Below are 25,257 nucleotides of genomic sequence, written 5' to 3' on the forward strand. Positions count from 1 at the left end.
GAGAAAAGATGAAAACAAATAAATAAACAACCAAAAAAAAAAAAAAGACCAAAAGTGACAAAGACTAGAAAGGACCAGGGAACACCACCAGAAATTCCAACTCTACAGGCAACATAAGGCAATAAATTCATACCTTTCAGTACTCACTCTAAATATCAGTGGACTAAATGCTGCAATCAAAAGACATAGGGTAACAGAATGGATAAGAAAACTATATCCATCTATATGCTGTTTACAAGAGACCCATTTTAGACCTAAAGACACCTTCTGATAGAAAGTAAAGGTATGGAGAACCATCTATCATGCTAATGGTCACCAAAAGAAAGCCAGAGTAGCCATACTTATATCAGACAATCTAGATTTTAAAATAAAGACTGTAACAAGAGATGAAGAAGGGCATTATATCATAAGTAAGGGGTCCATCCACCAAGAATATCTACCAATTGTAAACATGTATACTCCAAACATGAGGCACCCAAATATATAAATCAATTAACACAAACATAAAGAAACTCTTTGATAATAATACCATAGTAGGGGACTTCAACACCCCACTTACAACAATGGACAGATCATCTAAACAGAAGATCAACAAGGAAACAATGGCTTTGAATGACACTGGACCAGATGGACTTAACAGATACATTAAGAACATTTTATCCTAAAGAAGCGGAATACACATTCTTCTCCAGTGCACATGGAACATTCTCCAGAATAGATCACATACGGGGACACAAATCAGCCCTCAACAATTTCAACAAAGATCAAGATCACACTGTGCATATTTTCAGACCACAATGCTATGAAACTCGAAATCAACCACAAGAAAAAAAATATGGAAAGATAACAGCTACTTGGAGACTAAAGACCATCCAACTAAAACATGAATGGGCTAACCAAGAAGTTAAAGAATAAATTAAAAAGTACATGGAAGCCAATGAAAATGATAACACCACAGCCCCAAACCTCTGGGACACAGCAAAGGCAGTCATAGGAGGGAAGTATATAGCAATACTTCAGGTCTTCCTGAAGTAGGAAGATGGTCTCAGATATATAACCTAACCTTACACCTTAAAGAGCTGGAAAAAGAACACCAAATAAAACCCAAAACCAGCAGAAGACAGGAAATAATGAAGATTGTAGCAGAAACCAATGCTATCAAAACCAAAAAAAAAACCAAAAAACAAACAAACAAAAAAAGAAAACTGTAGAACAGATCAATGAAACCATAAGCTGGTTTTTTGAAAGGATTAACAAAATTGATAAACCCCTAGCCAGTTTGATCAAAAATAAAAAGGAAAGGACCCAAATAAATCAAGAATGAAAGAGGAGAGATTACAACCAACACAGCAGAAATACAAAAATAATAAGAGAATATTATGAGCAATTATAAGCCAATAAGATGGGCAATATGAAGAAATGAACAAATTCCTGGAGACATATAAACTACCAAAACTGAAACAGGAAGAAATAGAAAATTTGAACAGACCCATAACCAGTAAAGAAATCAAATCAGTAATCAAAAATCTCCCAAAAACAAGAGTCCAGGGCCGGATGGCTTTCCAGGGGAATTCTACCAAACATTTAAGGAAGAGTTAACACCTATTCTCTTGAAGCTGTTCCAAAAAATAGAAATGGAAGGAAAACTTCCACTCTTTCTATGAAGCCAGCATTACCTTGATTCTAAAACCAAAGACCTCCCTAAAAAGGAGAACTACAGACTAATTTCCCTGATGAACATGGATGCAAAAATCCTCAACAAGATACTAGCCAACTGGATCCAACAATACATTAAAAGAATTATTCACCACGACCAAGCTGGATTTATACCTGTGATGCAGGGCTGGTTCAATATTCACAAAACAATCAATGTGATACATCACATCAATCAAAGAAAGGACAGAAACCACATGATCCTCTCAATAGATGCAGAGAAAGCATCTGACAAAATACAGCATCCTTTCTTGATAAAAACCCTCAAAAAAGTAGGGATAGAAGGATCCTACCTCAAGATCATTAAAACCACATATGAAAGAACCACTGCTAATATCATTGTCAATGGGGAAAAACTTAGAGCTTTCCCCCTAAGGTCAGGAACAAGACAGGGATGTCCACTCTCACCACTGTTATTCAACATACTATTGGAAGTCTTAGCCCCAGCAATCACACAATACAAAGGATTAAAGGCATCCAAATCAGCCAAGAGGAAGTCAAACCTTCACTCTTCGCAGATGACATGATACTCTATATGGAAAACCCAAAAGATTCCACCAAAAAACTGCTAGAACCGATCCATGAATTCAGCAGTCACTGGGTATAAAATCAATGCACAGAAATCGGTCGCATTCCTATACACCAATGAAGCAACAGAAAATCAAGGAACCAATCCCATTTACAATTGCATCAAAAACCATAAAATACCTCGGAATAAATCTAACCAAAGAGGTGAAAAATCTATACACCAAAACCTACAGAAAGCTTATGAAAGAAAGTGAAGACACAAAATAATGGAAAAAATATTCCATGCTCCTGAATAGGAAGAACAAATATTGTTAAAATGTCAATACTATCCAAAGCAGTCTACATATTCAATGCATTACCTATCAAAATAACACCAGCATTCTTCACAGAGCGAGAACAAACAATCCTAAAATTTGAATGGAACCAGAAAAGACCCCAAATAGCCAAAGCAATCTTGAAAAAGAAAACCAAAGCTGGAGGCATCATAATCCAAGACTTCAAGCTATATTACAAAGCTGTAACCATAAAGACAGTATGGTACCAGCCCCAAAACAGAAACTCAGATCAATGGAACAGAATAGAGAATCCAGAAAGGGAACCACAAATGTATGGCCAACTAATCTTTGACAAGGCAGGAAAGGATATCCAATGGAATAAAGACAGTCCACATCCGGATGGCCAACAGGCACATGAAAAGATGCTCAATGTCGCTCCTCATCAGGGAAATACAAATCAAAACCACAATCAGATATCACCTCACGCTAGCAAGAGTGGCCAAAATGAACAAATCAGGAGACTACAGATGCTGGAGAGGATATGGAGAAACGGGAACCCTCTTGCACTGTTGGTGGGAATGCAAATTGGTACAGCAGCTCTGGAAAACAGTGTGGAGGTTCTTCAAAAAATTAAAAATAGAACTACCCTATGACCCAGCAATAGCACTGCTAGGAATTTACCCAAGGGATACAGGAGTACTGATGCATAGGGACACTTGTACCCCAATGTTTATAGCAGCACTTTCAACAATAGCCAAATTATGGAAAGAGCCTAAATGTCCATCAACTGATGAATGGATAAAGAAATTGTGGTTTATATACACAATGGAGTACTATGTGGCAATGAGAAAGCATGAAATATGGCCCTTTGTAGCAACGTGGATGGAACTGGAGAGTGTGATGCTAAGTGAAATAAGCCATACAGAGAAAGACAGATACCATATGTTTTCTTTTTGTTTTTTAATTTTTTTTTAACGTTTATTTATTTTTGAGACAGAGAGAGACAGAGCATGAACGGGGGAGGGTCAGAGAGAGGGAAGACACAGAATCTGAAACAGGCTCCAGGCTCTGAGCTGTCAGCACAGAGCCCGACGCGGGGCTCGAACTCACGGACCGCGAGATCATGACCTGAGCCAAGTTGGCCGCTTAACCGACTGAGCCACCCAGGCACCCCAGATACCGTATGTTTTCACTCTTATGTGGATCCTGAGAAACTTAACAGAAACCCATGGGGGGGGGGGGAAGAGGTTAGAGTGGGAGAGAGCCAAAGCATAAGAGACTCTTAAAAACTGAGAACAAACTGAGGGTTGATGGGGGTGGGAGGGAGGGGAGGGTGGGTGATGGGTATTGAGGAGGGCACCTTTTGGGATGAGCACTGGGTGTTTTATGGAAACCAATCTGACAATAAATTTCATATATTGAAAAAAAAAAAAGACAGTCTCTTCAGCAAGTGGTGCTGGGAAAACTGGACAGCAACATGCAGAAAAATGAACCTGGACCACTTTCTTATACCGTACACAAAAATAAACTCAAAATGGATGAAAGACCTAAGTGTAAGACAGGAATCTATCAAAATCCTAGAGCAGAAAGCAAGCAAAAACCTCTTTGATCTCAGCTGCAGCAACTTCTTACTCAACATGTCTCTGGAGGCAAGGGAAACCAAAGCAGAAGTGAACTATTGGGACCTCATCAAAATAAAAAGTTTCTGCACAGTGAAGGAAACAATCCGCAAAACTAAAAGGCAACCGATGGAATGGGAGTAGATATTTGCAAACGACATATCAGATAAAGGGTTAGTATCCAAAATCTATAAAGAACTTATCAAAAGCCAGTGAAGAAATGGGCAAAAGACATGAATAGACACTTCTCCAAAGAAGACATCCAGATGGCCAACCGACACATGAAAAAATGCTCCACATCACTCATCCTCAGGGAAATACAAACCAAAACCACAATGAGATACCTACCACCTCACACCTGTCAGAATGGCTAATATTGACAACTCAGGCAACAATTGATGTTGGCGAGGATGCAGAGAAAGAGGATCTCTTTTGCGCTGCTGGTGGGAATGCAAACTGATGCAGCCACTCTGGAAAACAGTATGGAGGTTCCTCAAAAAATTAAAAATAGAACTACCCTACAACCCAGAAATTGAACTACTAGGTATTTATCCAAGGGACACAGGTGTGTTATTTCGAAGGAGCACATGCATCCCAATGTTTATAGCAGCGCTATCGACAATAGCCAAAGTACAGAAAGAGCCCAAATGCCCATTGATGGTTGAATGGATAAAGAAGATGTGGTGTATATATACAATGGAGTATTACTTGGCAATCAAAAAGAATGAAATCATGCCATTTGCAAATACCTGGATGGAACTGGAGGGTATTATGCGAAGCGAAATTAGTCAGATAAAGACAGATATCATATGACTCCACTCATATGAGAGATTTAAGATACAAAACAGATGAACATACGTGAAGGGAAACAAAAATAATATAAAAACGGAGGGGGACAAAACATAAGAGACATACAGAGAACATATGGAGAACAAACTGAGGGTTGCTTAGAGGGGTTGTGGGAGGGGAATGGGCTAAATGGGTAAGGGGCATTAAGGAGTCTACTCTTGAAATCATTGTTGCACTATCTGCTAACTAACTTGGATGTAAATAAATAAATAAACAAACAAACAAATAAATAAAAGAATTTTCTCATGACAACCCTGTGAGGTCAGTAGTTGTGCAGCTAAAGGAACTAAGGCTCTGGGAAGTGAATTTAATTTGCCTACAACCCCACAGCAGTTGGGAGGACAGGGATCTTACTCCACCTGAGACCATAAAGTCCTCTCTTTAACTAGCAGCCTAAAGGGAATGAATAAGTAGAGGGTAAATGGCAATGAAGATGTTTCAACAATTAAACAACTGTATACCACAAATTCTTGCTACAAGAATCAGAGACTAGAAAGAAGTTGCCTTTAAGCCTATTTTAGTAGAAAAGACACGTCTTAGTGGCAAAATGTACTTTGACTCAGTTTGTCCTGTACGTGAGAAGTCCGGCTGCTTGGAACACAGCTGGTGTTCCGAGGAACACCCTTTGGTGACAGAAAGAAAGTGAGTGGCCAGCATCAGGAAGATCTACTCTCAAATCCAACTTGCAAAAGACTGACCAGTACAGCGGGGACCCAAACAGAGTGGCAGCAGAGTTCTGCAGCGGGAGGGTGGGAGAGTTCTGCAGGCAAGCTGGATGAGCTGAGATGGCAAAGGGGGTGCGTTCAGCGAGGCCTTAACCCACACTCTGCTGGGTAGTTTCAGGGTCCTGTATTGCAGAGTAGTGAAGGTGGGCTGACCCTAGCAAGGATAGGGACGGGACAAATCTCATCCTCTGCCTGCCACTTTTCAAACAGATTACCTCCCGGCTAGAGAAAGCCAGGGAAGCAGAAGCGTTGAAGATTAGTTCTTTGGTCCCCATAGATCAGAGCAGAGCAATGAGTCCCATCTCACCTGTAGGGTGAGTCTCCAAGTTGGTCCTATTGGTGGGACAATGAGCTCTTTCCATCTCAGGAGAAGTCTCTTTGAGAAACATGCATTTCTTCTCTGATCTATGACCCAGAGCGCTGAGTGTGTCTAGTCTTATACATGTGATAGACAAACATGGGTGAGGAAAAGTCCCTGGAAACATGCTCACCTGGAGAGCACAGGCCCTCGTTAACCATGGGCTTATGGAGGCTTTTGTAAACATTCAGCTGACATGACATGCTCAAGTACTGATTGGTCCGTGTGGGCCGAGATGCACTAGGCGGGTAGGAGGACGAGGCCTTTAAACGAGCTGAAAACCACCAGTATAGACATTGAGACTGAGGCACCGTCTGCTCTCTGCTATATAGGCAAAGGGCACTGAGAAAGTGGGACACATGTCCTCCTATGCATGTCTGCCTCAGCCACCATCTTTTTTCCTTCTCCTGTGAGCCCACCTCCTGCACATACCCTTACCTCCTGAGCCCTTCCTGCTGTGTCCTCTGAACACTCGATACCCGACAATGATCTTTCCTGCATCTTTCATTTCATTACAGGAGGCTTCTTCCAACTACTTATCTTAACTTAAAACTAATCTTCTTCTTCCCAGAACTGTTCTCTCTCTGTCCCTCTCACATGGCGCTCTCCTGAGGTACCATAGTCTAAGTACCCAGGTTGGGGAGGTGGGACTGGCCACCTCGTTAGTCACAAAGGTGGCTTCCAGCTCATTACTCCTCCACCCTCACCTGGATTACCTTCCTCATACTCTTCCTGCTGTCAACCTCCAACCTTCTCTGTCACTTCCCATTATTCACAAAAGCATCTGAATGCTAGTTTCTAGACTCCCACTTCATTGCACAGCCTGCCATCATCTTGAGATTTCAGTACCCTTGTAGATAACCTATCCAGCAGCCTCATTCAAAGCGTCTTAACTTTCTCAAATCAAATGGCTTCAACCTCAGCCACTCCCTCCCAAGCCAGAATCTTGTTATCCGGCAGAATTGTTCCACCTGTACAAAAAAAAAAAAAGCAAATTGAAAAAAAAAATCCCACTTTTCAAATACAGTATCCAATCTTTGGAGCCTTCTAACTCAGAGATCTCTATTTTGCCTGGTCTTTGACTTCATCTGGACCTCTAAATCTGTGTCTCCTCTGCTCTTTCCCTATAGTCCCCTTCCTTTTATCTTCAGTCTCTCTCCTATTTAGCTTCGGTTCCAGGTCCAACACCTAACCACTCTCTTCAACGCCATGTCCCTGATTTCCTTTTCATGACACCCATCTGGTAATACCCCAACCCTGAAAGTACATCAACACTCTGCTGCTTTTGTTCTTACACCAAAGCTGCTGAGTCCTGCCAAAATGAATCACATGGACTGTGCTCCTCTCTGCTAGTTTGGTGCCACTAAAAAAGGCAAAGAATCAAAACTAAACTGGACCCTCAACACTCCTGGGCAAAGGCTTTATTTTTCCCTGGGAATTGCACTAATTGTCCACAGAGCTACTTGAAACCCTTTCCTCAAACTCTCTCTTCTACCTCTTTTTGTCTCAGACTCAGTAGCTAGTCTTGCGGTCTCTTTCACTAAAACTATAGAAAACCTATCAGACGGAAACTCTAAGCACTTGCCTCTCAGTTTGTGAACTGGAATCAAATTCCACCACCTTTCCTCTCCTTCCTGGCAACAGTGGGCGAGTGTCCTAATACTTGTCCTTCCTGGATTTCACTGCTGCTCTAGAAGTCATCGTCTCCCACTTCCTCAGACACCCGTCTCAGTTAGCTACCCCATTCCCCCCGCCTCAAAAGTGTCAGCCCTCCCTGCTGACACTCTGACTTGGGCATTACAGCATCCTCAAATCTCCCCCATTCTGAAACTTTAAAGAGATAATAACACACAAAATTCCACCTCGACTCTACAACTTCTGTAGACACCACTCTCTATTCCATTCCCTTTCCAGCTTCATGTTTATCAAAAGTGTCTATACATTCATTTCCTACCTCTCTTTACTCTTTAACGTCCTGTAATATGGATTCTTTCCTGACCGAAGCCAACGAAATCGCCCTTGATTACAGCAGCAAGAACTTCTCTGATAGTAACCCAATAGTCCCCCTTCAGTTTCTACTTTGACTTGTCTGCAGTATCTTACACTTTGATAATTCCACTTTTTAAAATCATATTTCATTTGTTTTGGATGTGCACTCACTTCTTCTCATCCTACTTCATTCCTTTTCATTCTGGTGTGGGGAATCCTCTTACTACCCATCCCTAGATACTGGGTTTTCTTCCGTGTTTCCATTTCGTCCCCCTTTCGTCTCACTCTGTACATGCCTTCTGATAATCTCATCTCTTCTCATGACTTTAGTTATTACTTACATGTTAAATATTGCCAAATGTGTATCTTCATCCCTGAGCTTTCCTCTGAATGGCAGAACCATCTATCTATCTTTCTACTGGACATCTTCATATGAATATGCCATAGGGATCTCAAGTTCAAAGTACTCAAAAACAATTCAACATACCACCCTCTATACTGGCTCCTGTTTTTTTAGTTACTCTATTTAAATAAATGGTACCACTAAAACAAAAATCTGGGGGCAACTTGAAGCCTGCCTCCACAACCAACATCACACATTCCCCTCTGGCCACAGAATCCTGCCCAGGGAATTTCTCTACCTAACCCTAACCCTCAAGCCCCTAATATCTGTACTCAAGCCCACCTGACTGACGCTTGAGACACCCATTCCCTAACACTACCAAATCACTACCATCAGCCACCTGTATAATCATTACCCATCGAATTCTCCATAGGCTACATCAGCCTCAGATTTAGACTGTGTGAATACTCAATGTGTATGTGTTCTTTCTGTTTTCATTTTTCTTGTTTTTTTTCCCCCTTGGATTATTTAAAATCTCCTTGCCGGTGGGATATTTTCTAGTCCCCTAGAAAGGGACCACAGCAGCCAGAAATCCTAGATGTGGAGAGGCAAGGAAAAAAAATTCAAGTTCACAAGCTTTTACTTCAAATGACGTGTTTACGTATCTAGGGCCCCTTGTGTCACATGAGTTCAAATGGGGTAAAACCCACTCACCAACTCTTTTGCATTGTGGCATCTGCGCAGCAGCACCCAGCAGAACCGGCCTTGGAATGTCCCTACAAACCAGGGGCCCCTGAACTGGCTTGTTGACATCCTTGTTGATGGCAATGAAAGCTGTGTGGGAGCTTATGACTCCACAGTCAATGCTGACTTTCAGCACATCTTTTTTAGTTTTTGCTGGAGTCTCCCCGAAGCCTATGTCCATGCTCTGGAGAAAGGCCTTGGCAGCAAGGCGGTGAATAGTGAAGCTAGAAGAAAAGAACCCCTGTGACTTAGGGAAGAGCACACACATACCAGTTCCTCAGGGCCCTCAAAAGTTAGCCTTGGCAAAGGGACGAAAAAGCCAGATAAAGGGAAAGAGAAAACTTGAATGGGTCGGAAAGGAGAAGTGTTTGTAGGGACACAACTGAGGCCCAAATTAAGAGAGAGAAGTCAACCCTCAAGGATGGCAGAGACCCTCCCCCACCCAAAAACAAAACAAAACAAAATAAAACAGTGAAGGAAAACTGGATTCTCACTTGTCATCAAGCTTGGGTTGTAGGGAAAATGTCACCTTATTCTCACAACTCTTGCCCTGGAGTGTGTAGTTGAGGCAAACTTCTCCTGTTTCCTCTTCTGGCTGCAAAGTAGAGAAGAGTAGATGTGACGGAAGGGAGAGGTCACCAAGAGAAAGGTCACAACTGGGGCCACTCCCAACCCAACACATTAAAATTTCTGACTAGGACCCAGGTAGCTCAGGGAATCAGAAACTGAAATCATGGAGAAGGGGGTAGGTGGGCTCCACCCGACAAGTGTGATCATTTGATGAGACTCCACCAGTTTTAAGAAAATTGTCTAGAGCAGAGGTCGGGGCCGTAACTACCCTGACTAGAGGAACAAACAAGAATTGGAACTCACCGGCATGGTCCCAGTCAACTGGGCATAGACAATTAACCTCTGACCCTTATAGAGGACAGTCTGTTCTGGTGAAAGCGTTTTAGCAGACAGACCACGAGGCAAATCCCAGTTCACAGAAACGTCCTCTACTGCGGGCTGTAGAGCATGTTTCAGGGCCCTAAGTGCCTGGTGGAAGACAGAGAACAGACTAAGCAAAAAAATAATAACGGCAATAATAACTACTATCAGCTGAATACTTATTATGCACCAGGTGCTATGCAACACTGTATATGTTATGCCTATTCCGTAATATTGTCCTAGGAGGCGGTAGGGGTAAGGGAGGATAAAGTAAAGGATGGCAGCACCCCGGAAAGAGGAACTTACAAACATAAGCAGAGGAAGAAGATGCCTTCCCTTGTGTGCACTGATCAAATGGGAATATGAATTGACTGCCTCTGCCAATCTACCAGACATACTACATTTCGCCCTTGTTCTCTTCGTCTCATTTGCATGGAGGATAGGATAGAGCACCAAAGTGTTCCTTGAGCACACATCTAGAATCCGGACCATGACGGTCACAATCCTTAGTTTCTTTCTGGTCTTAAACACAAAGCCCTGAACTCCTCTGGCATCTTGTCTCTGGGCTTCCAACTACTAGGACCAGATGCCATTTCTCCAGAAACTGCAGTAGGCCCCATTTACATCAGGTCAAAAGGAGCCCCACTATGTATTATAGCCCAAGGCGTTACGGATATAAGAAAATGAATTCTGGCGTCAAGATGTCGCCTCTGCCCTTGCGGCAGTGTCTCGCCCCGACCCCCGCTCCACACTCCCTCTGGATCACAAGGCCCTCTGAACACAAGGCCTGTCCTCACCTTGGCCTGCATCCTGTCCTTGCCTGTGATAAATTCTGAAGTGCCACCTCCTACCCGGGCAATGCCTTTTATGAGGCTGGTGGAGGCTCCTTCTCCAATCCCAAAGGAGAAACATCTGCAATTGTACAAGGATGAGAGGTTAGAGACAGACACTACAGAGGGAAATTATAAATTAACACATAATAGTCAAAAATACATAAAGAGATAAATAGCTGGTCTAGTTCCTTGACCCAAATCAGGAGACCAAATGCCTTAAATTAATGATGCAATTTAATCATCACAAGATGCCTAAGAGGCAGACTTATGCTTCATTTTGCAGATAAGAAACTGAGGGCCAACAAATTGAAGAAATATGCCCAAGATCACACACATACCAAATGGGAGAGATGACATTTGATCACTGGTCTATGTGACCATAAGATCCCCCTGGCAAAACAATATATATTACGCTGATTCTAGAAGCAGAAAAAAAAAAATCTTCGGACCATATCCTCATCAATTATTTTAATAATAAATCCAAAGAACGGTGGGAGAAAGTGGGAGAGGTAAGATCAAAGAGACACTATCATCAGCGCCTTGCTAACATTGTACTAGAGCCATATCTGCCCTGGAAAGACCAGTCCTAGGGTGGGAAAGGGTACCTCCTGCTCTTCTAGCTGGAGAGTTCTCTCCCTGCCATAATCCATGTGCACTAAATAGCTTTTTACTTACAATTTGGCTTCCCAACTAAACTGCCTATTAGTGGCAACACTAATATAAGCATTTTTAGAAGGCATGACAAGGAGACGTCTCATTGTAAATTAATGCACTGAAATTTTGGCTTATGCATCAGTCTGTTTTGAACTGGGTTAGTGTGAGTCATCAACCCCAATTCTAGTGACATCATAACATTCTGAACTTGTAGGGCTAAGAACCAGACTTCTAATTAGAGTGACCGACCTGTGACAATGCCCCTAGAGACCACAGCCTGCCAGCATCTTGATATTATCATCTTTAAATTTCCAATTTAGCATTGCAACAGTAGCCTACATTCCTTATGGCTTATGAAGGGCTTTTATGTGCATGTTTAAGTGTTGTATGTGTAAAACTAAAGCTAAACAATAGTTATGGATGGCTAACAACATGCCTAGGACTTACTTAAGTGCTTCCTATGGGTGACAATAATAAGGATAGTAATTACAATAATGGCAACAATTTAGCACATGTTGTATGTGAAGCACAGTTCCTAATGCTTTACTTAGGTATACCCTTTTAACCCTCACAGCAAACCCATAAGAAAAATACTGCTATTGTCTTTATTTTCAAATGAGGAAACTGAGATAGGGAGTTTAGCTGATTTATCCAAACAGCTAGCAAGCAGGTGAAATGGAACTTAAATATATGATATGGACCTAAAGGAGAACACCATAGGACAGTACTGCTCGCAGCAAAGCCAAAGTTGTTTCAGCCAGTAGAGAACTGGAAAAGCTGTATACAATATTCTTAACCATCTTTTTGAAAACATCAAATGGCTTCAAAGACAATAGGAATGTATGGGCCATGACCTGGGAGAGGAGAGAGGCCAAGAGAGGTGGGACTGGTATCTGGTTACCTGTTACCCTTGAAGATAGTGCCAAGTACAAAATAGATGGCTCAAAAGACTGAAGAACTAAGCGGTTTCAGACTTGGACTTTCCAAAGAGAAGTTGCCCTTACAGACACCTCAGGGCTTTTTTTTTAAACACAACCCTGCAGAACTACTCCCCAGAGGTAGAGATGACTCTGAAAGGAACCAGCCGTCAAATGTCTGAAGCTCATTTGGCTCTAATTGGACTAGGATGCTCTGCTTCTAGTCTCCCAACCTGTCAGAAGGAAAGAGTCAATCCTCGCAGAGGGAAGAGAACATCATCTAGAGGCTCAGAGGAGTTCTAGAACTTTTCATATAGAATATCTGACACCTAACAAAGGAATAGAAAATCCCCAAATATTGGGGAATTACACATGATACTTCTGAATAATCTAGGCTTTAAAAAATTGCAATGATACTACTCTTACATGGATGCCAATGGAAAATGACAGATCCCTTGGGGCACCTGGGTGGCTCAGTCGGTTAAGCGGCCGACTTCGGCTCAGGTCATGATCTCGCGGTCCGTGAGTTCGAGCCCCGCGTCGGGCTCTGTGCTGACAGCTCAGAGCCTGGAGCCTGTTTCAGATTCTGTGTCTCCCTCTCTCTGACCCTCCCCGTTCATGCTCTGTCTCTCTCTGTCTCAAAAATAAATAAACGTTAAAAAAAAATTTAAAAAAAAAAAAAAGAAAAGAAAATGACAGATCCCAATTTAGGATTCAGATAGATATGTTTAAATGTATACATCTAAACGCATGCATTAGAAAAGAAAAGTCTAAAACTCAACTGCCTAGGCATCCATCCCCAGATGTTAGAAAAAGAACGGCCAATAAACCCAAAGAATTTAAAGGGAAATGAAAATAATAAAGATTGGAGTGACATTATTGATAGAAAAAACTACCATACAATAGAGAGGGTTAAAAAAAAAAAAAACACCTCAAAAGTGCTCTGAAAGGATTATTAAAATTGACAAACATTTAGGGCGAGGAAAAAAAACAAAGAAGACACAATACCCGACATCAGGAATGAAAAGGTAATATATCACAGATTCTACAAAATTTAACAACAGCATAAGGCAATATAGCATAAGAGAATTTTATCCAAAGACATTTAAAATTCAGATAAAATATACAAATTCCCATAAAAAGCAAAAATGTATAAAAGTAGGAATAGTGCATTTCAAAAAAAAGATATTTAAAAAATTTCCCACAAAAAAGGCCTCCTGACAACTTCTCGTAAACATTTAATAAAGAGCGGTGCCTGGGTGGTACAGTGGGTTAAGCATCTGACTCTTGATTTTAGGTCAGTCATGATCTCATGGTTCATGGGTTTGAGCCCCGCATTGGGCTTTGCACTGACAGTATGGCGCCTGCTTGGGATTCTCCTTCTCTCTCCCTCTCTCTCTGCCAAAGCAAATAAATAAACTTAAAAAATTGTTTTTTAAAAACATTTCAAAAAGAAAATCTTTCAGATAATAGAAAAATAGACAATAGCTCATTTTCTGATGCCAGAATAACAATGACATCAAAACCTGACAAGAATAGTATAAGAAAATATATGTTGACGTTTCTCATGAAAATATATGTAAAAATCTTAAAGTTGAAAAAAAATCCTGAAGTTACCAACCAACTGAATCCAAAAATACATAAAAAAAAAAAATGTTAATAGATCACAACTAATTTGGGTTTATTTCAGAAAGGCAAGGTTGGTCTAACACTAGTCATTATAATTCACACATGAAAAGAAAAAAGGATAAAATCATACACTCATCTCAACAGATACATAAAATGCATTTGATGTAATTCAACAATCATTCATGGTTTTTGTTAGAAAAAAAAGAAAGAAAAAATAACTCTCAAAACAAATAAAATTTCCCTAATCTGATAAAGGATATCTACAAAAAAGCCTATAGCCAACAATCATACTTATTGATGCAGTGTTGAACATGTTCCCTCTGAAGTCCAAAACAAGGAAAGAATGCCAGCTATGACCACATCTATTCAGGTTTATACTAAAGTTTTTTTCCATGGCAACAGGGAAGGGAAGAAAAATAAAATCTATAAGAATCTGCAAATATACTATTAGAATTCATATTTAAATAAGGCAAAGTCACTGAATAAAAGGTCCATGTAAATTTTAAAAGCTATTATAATCAATTTCTATTTAGAAATAAATGCCCAGTAAATAAAATGATTTTAAAAATACTATTTAAAATAGTATCTAGGGCACCTGGGTGGTTCAGTCAGTTAAGTGTTCAACTCTGGATTTCGGCTTAGGTCATGATCCCACAGATTGTGGGATCAAGGCCCATGTCTGGATCTTTGCTGGCCGTGTGGGGCCTGCTTGGGATTCTCTCTCCCCTTCTCTCTCTCTGCCCCTCCCCTCCCCTCAAAATAAATAAATAAACATTTAAAAATCAAAAGAGTATCAAACACTTAGGGAAAAATCTAATAACAAACGCATGAAGACCTCTACACAGAGAATTATAAAACATTACAGAGAGATTTTGTATGTATTGTTGGATTAAGGAAATGAGTACATTTACTAATTTTATGGGAAACCAGGTTTGTTACCATAGAGGAAAAAAGGCACAAATATGGAATAGAAGAAAAAAGAGAAAGAATGTTATGTTATTACCTTGGAAGTAGGGGTATCAGTTAAAACAAATTCTTTTAATAGTTGCTAGTTCTGTCTGCCAAAAATGGCTACAATCAAGAACAGCCCCATAACAGAGTTATGCCTGATACTCAAATATTGACCTCTATTTGTCATTTTCACTGAAAGAAACTAGGCTTCTTGTAGAAATAACTGGCGATAGGGATGGAAAAGTGTAGATGAGTCTGTACTCTTTTATAAGAAAGAAAGGAAATATTCAAACACCAAAGAGACACATGAAAAAGACATAGGAATAAGTGAAACGCAGCTCCCACTGGCCAAAACTGGAATTTTTGAAAATCTAAATGAAAACTGAAAATAATGAACCTTAAAAAATTGAAAAACAATCCAAAATTTTGGAAGAATCCCAAAGTATATATTCGCACAACAAAAGGAAGGGAGGGAGGGAGGGGGAAGGAAAATCTTTTTTTTTTTAATGTTTATTTATTTTTGAGAGAGCACAAGAAGGGGAGGGGCAGAGAGAGGGCAACAGAGGATCCGAAGCAGCCTCTGCACTGAGAGCAGTGAGTCTGCTGTGGGGCTCAAACTCATGAACCGCAAGATCATGACCTGAGCTGAAGTCAGATGCTCAACCGATTGAGCCACCCAGGCACCCCAAGAAACGCTTCTTTACAGTAAGATGCCAACTAATCTGGAAAAGTTGACAGGACTTAAAAATCACCATTTGTAACCACTGACAATAATAACGTTTGGGTAATAATCATCAATGAATGCTGGATCTACAGAGTAAACATCTGTTGAGAACAAGATGTTTAACAAAATTTCCAAGTTTTCTGTCAGATACCACTTTTTAACGAAGTGGTCAAACCTATCAGCAGACTCAATGTTACTTTTGGAATATTTCTTCCCAAAATATTTAATATTAACCTAAGCGTGAATTTAAGTAATCAAACACAAACATAAATTGAGTCTCTACAAAAATAACTAGATAGCCCTCTTTAAAAATATCAGTGTCATGAAAAACAATGAAAGGCTGAGGATCTCTCCCGGAGTAAAGAAGATTAAGGAAACATAGCAATGAAATAAGATGTTTGGTCTTAGATTTCCTCTGGGAACAAAAGCAAAGACAAACAAAGAAAAATCTGTAAAGGACAGTATTAGAAAGCGTGGCAAAATATGGCCTGAATTTAGATAGTATCATCTCAACATTAGATATCCTGAGTTTAATAGTTTCATTGTGGTTATACATCAGGATGTCCCTGTTCTTAGAAGATAAGGTGTGTTATTATTTGCATGTGAAGAATTACAGTATCTGTGGTTTGCTCTCAAATATTTCAGACAAAAAATAGGTGAGGCAAATGTGCTAAAACACGGACCTCTGGTAGAAGGGTATATGAGTGTCTATTGTTCTATTCCTCCAACTTCTCTACAGGTTTCAATTTTTAAATAAAATATTGGAAACACACATTCAGAAGAATCAAGAAAGACCTAAATAAATGGATGGACACACCATCTAAATAGATTAGACTACTCAATATAACAAACACTAACCTGTCCCAAAACTGATCTATAAAATCAATGCAATTCTCTCTCCTTTTTTTAAGTAATCTCTATGCCCAAGATGGGGCTTGAACTCATAGCCCCGAGATCAAGAGTCACATGCTCTACTGACTGAGCCAGCCAGGCACCCCTAAAGTCAATGTAATTCTAATCAGTATCTCAACTGTCTCCTTTTTTTGGTAAAAACTGACAAATGAATTCTAAAATACAAATATAAAGAGTCATGAACAGCTGAGACAATCTTGAAAAAAAAAAAAAACAAAGTTGAAGACTTACTCTATTGGAAATCAATATTTATCAGAGAGCTACGTAAATTTATCTGGTATAGTACTGGCACATGTCTAGATAAATAGACTAATGGGATGGAACAAAGGATCCAAGAACAATTACTACATGTGTAGATGCTTATCTGTGACAAAAATGACACTGTACATCAGTGAGAACTTTTCAATAAATGGTACAGGGTCAATATGATATCAACATGAGAAGATAATGAAAATTGGCCCCTACTTCACACAACACACACATACAAAATCCATGTGAACTACAGATCTAACTCTCTCTCTCTCTCTCTCTCTCTCTCTATATATATATATATATATACATACATACACATATAACTATCTATTAATCTATGGAATACTACACACCAATGAAAATTAACCACGGCTCCATGCAAAATAGGTGCGAATATCAACATACTACTGAGGGCAAGAAGTAAAATACACAGAAACAAAAACATATTGTATAACCCACTTATTTTTACTTGAAAACAAGCAAAAATAATCCATGGTGTTACAGGTCAGGAAAGCTATTTCCTTTGGAGAGGTAAAAGTTGGTAGTGATCAACTCTGTGATTCACCCAGCTGTATACTTAGGATTTGTGTAGTTTTGTGTATGTTTTACTTTGATAAAAATGGTTATAGTTTAAAAAAAAAAAAAAACTGTCTTGGGGCACCTGGGTGGCTCAGTTGGTTAAGTGTCCAACTTCGGCTCAGGTCATGATCTCACTGCTCGTGAGTTCGAGCCCTACATCGGGCTCTGTGCTAACAGCTCAGAGCCTGGAGCCTGCTTCAGATTCTGTCTCCATCTCTCTGCCCCTTCCCCACTCCCTCTCTGTCTCTTTCTCTCTCAAATATGAATAAAACATTAAAAAAATTTTTTAAACTGTCTTACTATTCAATTTTTGTTTCCATATGGTTTAGACATTATTTAGAAAATGACTTTTATCTTTTACTAGAGAGGGGAAAATGATATAGAAAAAGCTTGTTAGCTAGTAAAACTAAAATTCTTGAATCACTCTCTCCTCTGAAAGGAATGTCAACCCTGGTAGCAATTGGCAGTAAACCACATGTGCCACTACCCGGGTCAGTCACCCAGAACTCACATTCTCTTCCTACCTGTGCCTCAGTCTGTGGTTCCGAACTTCTTTAATTATACTGAACGTGTCAGTAACTTCTCCATCTGTGAAGACAAAAAGCTGTAGATAGAAAGAAGACATTCGTCAAATCTCTGTGAAGATGATTTTTTAAGACGCCAGAATTTGCCCTTGGGAAAAATCAACTGTTTCATTCCAGAGACTACAGCCCCTTCAGACGGGTGTGAGGTCCCTAACGTTCCATGGTCACTTGCACCATATTCTCACACGGCTTGTTCGGGACCTGGGATTTTCATCACCTCCCCTTCTCATCTCATCTAAAACTTTTGTGGGACTCCACAAAATAACTTCCACCACCCACCGCCCACAGCACGGAGCTAAGGAAAGGAATTCTATTAAACGCTTCTTGTCTCTTGTCTTATTCTCTTCACTGCATGATAGAAGACTCTGAATTTTATGTCCTATTTTAACAAACCTACAACCAAGCTCAGGGGGATGGATTCTTGAACAGAGATTTCATACTCTCTGTTGCCTTCTCCTGGCTCTGTTGCAGTTGTTCCTACCTGTAGGGGGTGGCCCGGGATGGAAGGTTCTCTGTAAATGACCTGGAGTGGTGTCAAGATTTCCGTGCCCCCTAGGTCCGCCCGCATAAGTTTAACTCTCCTCAGTGCCTCTTCCATGGTATCCTGAGTGTATTTCACACTATTCCTGAGAAAAACAAACACGCCCAGTGATACGATAGCTGCTCAACACCACCCAGTATCAAGTCCCTGAACTGACATACCCCCACTATAAACAACCTCACCTGAAACACCCGACGCCAAAGTCAACTGTGCAAGGAACCCCTCTAACAATCTACTTCTGTCTTTGAAGTTTCCTTTTGGACTCTCTGTAGGCTTTCTAGAAACTTACGGAAAGAATGCCTCGAAGGAAGATCCAAATGCATAGATATTGAAATAACAGTTTACAGGCAAACTCTTCAGCAGCAAAATCAGTGTTTCCTGAAGGAAGAGAGTACAAGGAGACAGTGAGACAGGCTCCTCCCAGACACACAGACCCTCCCAGTGTAATTCTTACAGGGGTGGGCCTTCCCACATTTCATGACTCCAGGCCCTTATATCCCAAGGCTATTCTCAGAGTGGTCATGTTAGATGTAGCTCAGAAGGGGAAAGTTCCAGATGGACCCCAATTTAACTCTTGCGATTCATCCTCCTTTGTGCCCGTGACCAGAAAAAGAAAGTAACTAGCTTTACCTTGGCTGCCTCTATGCGCAACTGTGATTTATCCTGTTTACTTATGGGGCACTGCATACTCCCTGAGCAGTCCATGAGGAAGACGAATTCTCCACAGATAGCTGATGGCTCAACTTCTGGGATATTTGGGTAGAAACACACCATCGCAGATGGATCTTTCATCAAACCATCTAATTTGAAAAGATAAGGACACCAGAACATGAAAAGGAACCCAAGAATACCGAAGACCCCAAGAATCGGTGTAGTCAGTTACATAGGGAGCTGAGAAAATCCAAATCTAAAATGCTATTTGCTCTTCATACTGTATATCCTGGCAGAGGGTTTGGGGTGAGTTATAAACATATAAAAGATAGAGAAGCAGAAAAGATATGGAAGAAAAAAAGAAGGTAGAGGTCACAGGTACAACCAATAATTAAAATATATAATTGGATGCTAGTTTCCTAGCAGGGAGGTAATTGAGTGAAATGCCTGAAGTTAAAATGTTCTGGAATTTGCCAGAAGAATCGAGCTAATTTATTGGCAGGGACACCTTCTCTTCAGATCAAATCAATAGGAAATTATGTGGGTCCTTGTTTAGGTCTTTAATTACACTTTTGAAATAATGAAGGCTCACGGGCAACTCCTATGTTGGCAGTTTACAAGAGCTGAAAGTGTCATACACACCAAGGAAAGTCCTCTGCTTTGGGGATGAAACATTTAATGATACTCTCCGGAAGTGGGATGTGTGTTAGACTCTAACAGCATCATCCAAGCAACACTGTGAAGGAAACCATGGGAGTCTGACCCATGTTACCAGGCTGTCACAGCTTTGGTTTTATTTTGAGGAACAAGTGAACACTGAGGCAAGAATTGAAATGTTAGTATTGAGACAGAGATGAAATGAGAATGGCTGGGTGATTAGATCCACTCCAGTTTTACAGTTCAGAGAATATAAGAGGACAAAGAATTAAATTCCCGTATCTTGCTGTTATAAAGTGATTCCAGGATTTATAGGTTTAAATACTCAGTAGCCTTGGGATTCAATACGACTACAGGATGTGGCTCGTTTTAATCTCTTACCCTTGGGATACCCCAATGACCAAACTGGCTTCCAAATGAAATGGGCGCAGCTCATCAAATATTTGCTTGAATGCTAGTTCAAGAATAACTTCTAAAAAATCCAAATCGCTGCATACAGAATGGAAGGGTAGCTTTTTTTTTTTTTTTTAATGGGTAAGGTAAATTCCATTCTATTTAAAGAGGCAACTTATTGTAGTGGGATTGGCACTGGACTGGTAAATCAGACAATCTGCCATGACAATGAAACAGGTGCGTATGTTTAATGTGTTTAGAACAGTGCCAGATATACAGTATGCACTATCTAGGTATTTCTGCTATAATTCCTTTGGCTTGGCTCAAATTATTTTCACCTTTATGAGTCTCTGCTTCTGCATTTTTAAATAAGACATTGCAAGCCCTAGCTCTTCTGCTTGCTGGCCTCAGTTTCTTCATCTGAACAATCCAAGTAATAATACCTGACTCCAGATTATGTTAAGGGTTCAGTGATACACCTTTAAGGAACTGAATCGAGGCCTTAACTCAGGTTAAGCTCTTAATAACAATTTTGGAAAATTATTTACCAGCTTTTTATGCTATTTTTATTAAATTATACATATAACTTTTTAAAAATCATGTTCTTAATGTGGTCAAGTATATTCTAAGTTTAAATATATATATATATATATATATATATATATATATATATATATATATATATATATATATGTTGGGGGGGTGCCTGGGTGGCTCAGTCGGTTGAGCGTCCGACTCGTGACTTCAGTTCAGGTCATAAACTCACAGTTCCTGGGTTCGAGCCCCACACTGGACTTAGCACTGACAGTGCAGCTGGGGGTTCTCTCTCTCTCTCTCTCTCTGCCTGTCCCCAGATCATGCGTCTCTCTTTCTCAAAATAAATACACTAAAATATGTGTGTACATATGTACATATGTATGTAAAGTACTTTCATCATGTAGTAGTATGCTTCATTTTGTAGAACTATCAGTGGGTTTAGTGAGCCAAGCTGCCGGTTGTCATTTTCTTCCTTGGATGAATGGGAACAGAAAGTCATCTTGACCAGATATATGATCTAGGAAGTGAGATATGAGCGGCCCTGCTAGAAGGGGATTCACAAGATCATAAAGGCTTCCCCTGATATCCCGCTCTGGCCCGCAGAGCCCGTCATAGAGAACAGATGAGGAATTCCGCCTAGGGGCCAAGGGAACTTCTTGGAAGGAAAGGAACTGAGATCCTAATCCATACCTTTTAAGATTCAGCACTATAAAACTTTCTCTGGTGGATTAGAATAATCCTGACTGAAGACCAGGTCACTACTGTGGGCGTATTTCATGGGCACCCAAGGGGGAGGCACCAAAGGGAAAGGACAAAAACGGTACAAAAGGACAAAACTAAAGTACAAAGACAGGGCATGGAGCTTAGTGGAAGAAGAGCTGGAGCAAATCTGGTTGAGGCTGGGAGCCCCTCTACCGGCTTTAGCATGGACAACTGGCCCAGAGAAAAAATGGTTGAACAAGTGAGGGCAAACTAAGGAGCTCTAAATCGACCTTGGCCAAACATTAACAATGGGAGAGAAGGATGGCCTCTGGAGGACCAACTACAGGAAACTGTCTTCATAGCAATGTAGTTACAGAAGTAAGAACCTAACCCAAGCTATAGCATTGTGACTATGACTGTCCCCAAACATCCTTCCATTCCACCAATGTGAAAAAAGCTTCAGAGGTGGCAGTACCTCCAGTTAGACTTTGGTCCCTGCAATCCAGGGACATGGCTGCCCAGGAAGGCCCAAGACAGCAATAGACTCCTATGGGTTATACCAGTTATAGTTATAAGGAACAGTACACACATGGTAAGGAAAATTTAGAAAATAATGGAAATTAAAGAAATTAAAAAACTATTAAGAGACTATATCCAGTTTTTAACATACTTAGAAATTAAGATACTAGGGTGAGATGAAAAATCTCTGGAGATGAATGATCAGGCATTATCGGATTTGGAAATCTTTGATAATTTGAAAAGTGAAAATGTCACATCATTATTTTCATTTTATTTTTTCCCCACAAATGAATATTTACTTTTTCATTGAAGTATAATTAACACGCCGTGTTATATTAGTTTCAGGTACCCGACATAATGATTCAACAATTCTATACATTACTCAGTGCTCACTACAATAACTCTATTTGCCATCTGCCACCAAACGTTATTACAATCTTATTGACTATATTTCCTGTGCTCTACTTTTCATCACTGTGACTTACTTATTTGGAAACTGAAAGTTTGTACCTCTTAGTACCGTAGATAATAGATAAGGGGATATATAAAAGAAATAAAATAGACTAGAAATAGATAAAAGGGATTCAGAGGTACACGTTTCCAGTTATTTTTATTTTATTTTATTTTTATTTGCACTTGTAGAGACTGATCATTGTCATCTATGTTTGTAAACTAGTTGTGTTTCCTCTCGTGAATTATTTGTCCATGTCCTTGATCCCGTTATCTACTGATTCACTTAAATTTGCCTCTAAGACACAACCACATGATACTCATTGTATCTAACCGTAATGTAAGCTCTTTGAATGTTTTACCTACTACTGGACAGAAGAAAAGTAAAGTGAGGGTAATTTGAGGGAAATTCCGAGACAAGAGTTACCCTTTAGGAGGTAACTACCAAGGGAGAAAGAAAATACCTGGGTTGTTTTTAGGATTCCCCAACTCCACAGCTACACTGGGGGTATGCACCTCCCTGTAGTAAATCAGGAGTTCCACATCTCGATCAAATTTGTGTCCATCAGCCAAGGAAATCTGAGTTGGGAACAAGCAAAAGAGTCATGTTAGAACTATCACTGCTTGCTGCCTGGGGCTGAGGTCAGAGCTGCGGGCTACAGGCTTCTTCCTTGAGTGAGCATGATCAGCGGCAGGGGCAAGAATGGAGAGAAGGCTCTGGATAAAGAAGGAACAAAGTAGGATTCCCTCTACTTAGTAGGGAAAAGTAAGGAACATTTTGGAAGGACTGAGTGAGGAACAAGGTCAGAACCCAAAGAACAGGGGTGCTGGCAACAACATTACTTTCTTATGAATTACCTGGGCAGAAGTCTTCTTATCTCCAAGGTACTCAATAGGACTCAAGGGGCAGTTGGACTGGATCGTCTCAATGCCATGCTGGGAACTGACAGTGGCAGTCATGCTGAACGAATAGGGCAAGTCATCCAAAGGGACTATGGGAGTCTTCAAATCAAGGCAACTGTCCTCAGGCGATCCTACAAGAAGTTACCTTAGTTCCGTTTTCCCTTCTCATATTTCTTAGCACCCCTACGACACTTGAGGGGGTTTCCCAAATTATATAACCCACCACCAGTATTCAAAAGGAAAGGATACTCACCAGAGCAACGGTATCGAGGATTCAAGACAGCTGGAAGCACATAGCGCAGGGCCCCATCCGCTTCCAGGGGCAGCTCCTGCACGTACTTCAGGGTGAGTGCCACCTTTGACCCAGGTTGCAAGTTCCCCACATTGCAACAGAAGACGTCCCTGGAGCACTTGTCCTCTTCCAGGAGGAAAGCTTGGTGGCGGTGGCTGATGGCACTCTCATAGATGATGTGGGCCTACGGATAACAGGGAAAGGAAGGTGATACCAAAGGTAGCACGGCTAAATGAAGAGACGAGCGGTACGGAAAACAGAGACTGATGGAGAAGCCCTGCGATTGGTCTTGCCAAGGTCACAGCTCTACTGTGAATGCCTGATGGACTATTCCCCCAGATGATTTTAGGAAAATAGCAGCTAGAGGGGAATAGCAGAAAGAGCATTCAACATCAGCATTTTTTGTGAAGTTGCATATGCTAGAGATCCTAAGAGTATGCATTAAGGAAATAAGAAGGGAGGAGATAATCTACTCATCCCTACTACCTTCTTCTTATCCTTTAATTCTGCTTTAATTGTCTTCCCATCCACCATGGCCTCAAAGCTGTAGACAGCTGAATCTTCATCCATGGGGAACACAAAGAAGGTCTCCAAAGGAAACTTCTCTTCATTTTCATAGTTTAAGGTAGCAGCCACACCAGCCACAAACTCACGAATGGACAAGGTCACACAGATGCTCTTCAATGGCACTAGAGATAGACCAGAGTTCAAGTGGTGAACAAACTTTACCAGAAGGCCTCCTGCATGCCAGGCATTGGGCTAGATGCCAAAGATACAATGGCAGGTTAGGATCATGAATCATGCCTACCTGGTTCCTCTTGGCGGGTTAGTAGGCCAGAAGGGCGCACCATGGTGATGCGGGGTTACTGTGGAAAAGACACATCAGAAATACAGTGATATGTTGGGGATTATCTATTCAAAGACCAGACCTCATGTGCTCCTGTCTGGCACGAGAATACATTCAGAGGATTAATGGGAGGGAGAAAGAAGCTGTGAAGAAGGGGACACAGATGCCAATAGTAATACTCCTTCTAAATGCCAGACCCAAGTGGTAAACTGTAAGATTCACTAAGTACCCAATAAACAGGAAGTCTCTGAAACACCCTGAAGCTGGTTCAAATACCAGTTCCACTTTTTCAAATATACCATTCCTTAGATACTGTATGTGGAATAACTAAAATTATCTTAACCCCTTTGAACCTCAGTATTCTCTTTCCACAATGAAAACCATATACTATTTGTCATATATGCATATATGGATTTATATATATGAAGTCCTTAGAATAGTGCCTGGCCTACAGGAAGCGTTTAATCGATGATAATAGACTTGTATTGCTCCTGCTGTAATTGTTACAGTTGTTAAATAGACCTTGCCTGTTACTTTGGATCATGCTAAACAGAGACCTGCACTGAAGAAGCATCTTGATCCATAATGGTCCCCTGCAACTAAGATCACTTACCTTGTGACTTTTCTTTTGGGATGCACAATTGAAACCACTGTTTC

General features: G+C 40.6%; 1 protein-coding gene across 4 annotated transcripts in view; it reads right to left on the reverse strand.

Moving 5' to 3' along the window:
• The window catches only part of VWA5A (von Willebrand factor A domain containing 5A), a 37,118-nt gene that overhangs the window by 9,236 nt on the left and 2,625 nt on the right, over positions 1–25,257 (reverse strand). For 2 of the 4 annotated variants that reach the window (XM_019433498.2, XM_019433497.2), the window contains exons 3-15: positions 24,562–24,619; positions 24,240–24,442; positions 23,715–23,937; positions 23,417–23,592; positions 23,023–23,137; positions 19,280–19,449; positions 18,939–19,027; positions 18,590–18,734; positions 18,049–18,128; positions 10,871–10,985; positions 10,017–10,181; positions 9,638–9,738; positions 9,114–9,367 (exon numbers count right to left, since the gene is read on the reverse strand). In XM_019433498.2, the coding sequence (XP_019289043.2) occupies positions 9,114–9,367; positions 9,638–9,738; positions 10,017–10,181; positions 10,871–10,985; positions 18,049–18,128; positions 18,590–18,734; positions 18,939–19,027; positions 19,280–19,449; positions 23,023–23,137; positions 23,417–23,592; positions 23,715–23,937; positions 24,240–24,442; positions 24,562–24,604 (1,879 nt within the window). In that variant the 5' untranslated portion in view covers positions 24,605–24,619. Of the gene's footprint in view, positions 1–6,016; positions 6,115–6,200; positions 6,342–9,113; positions 9,368–9,637; positions 9,739–10,016; positions 10,182–10,870; positions 10,986–18,048; positions 18,129–18,589; positions 18,735–18,938; positions 19,028–19,279; positions 19,450–23,022; positions 23,138–23,416; positions 23,593–23,714; positions 23,938–24,239; positions 24,443–24,561; positions 24,620–25,257 lie in introns of all 4 variants that reach the window. The other 2 variants (XR_002075972.2, XM_019433495.2) reach the window with 2 other exon arrangements.

Source organism: Panthera pardus, unplaced genomic scaffold (genome assembly GCF_024362965.1).
Source record: "Panthera pardus isolate Hobbes unplaced genomic scaffold, ASM2436296v1 HiC_scaffold_12, whole genome shotgun sequence".
Lineage (NCBI taxonomy): Eukaryota > Metazoa > Chordata > Mammalia > Carnivora > Felidae > Panthera > Panthera pardus.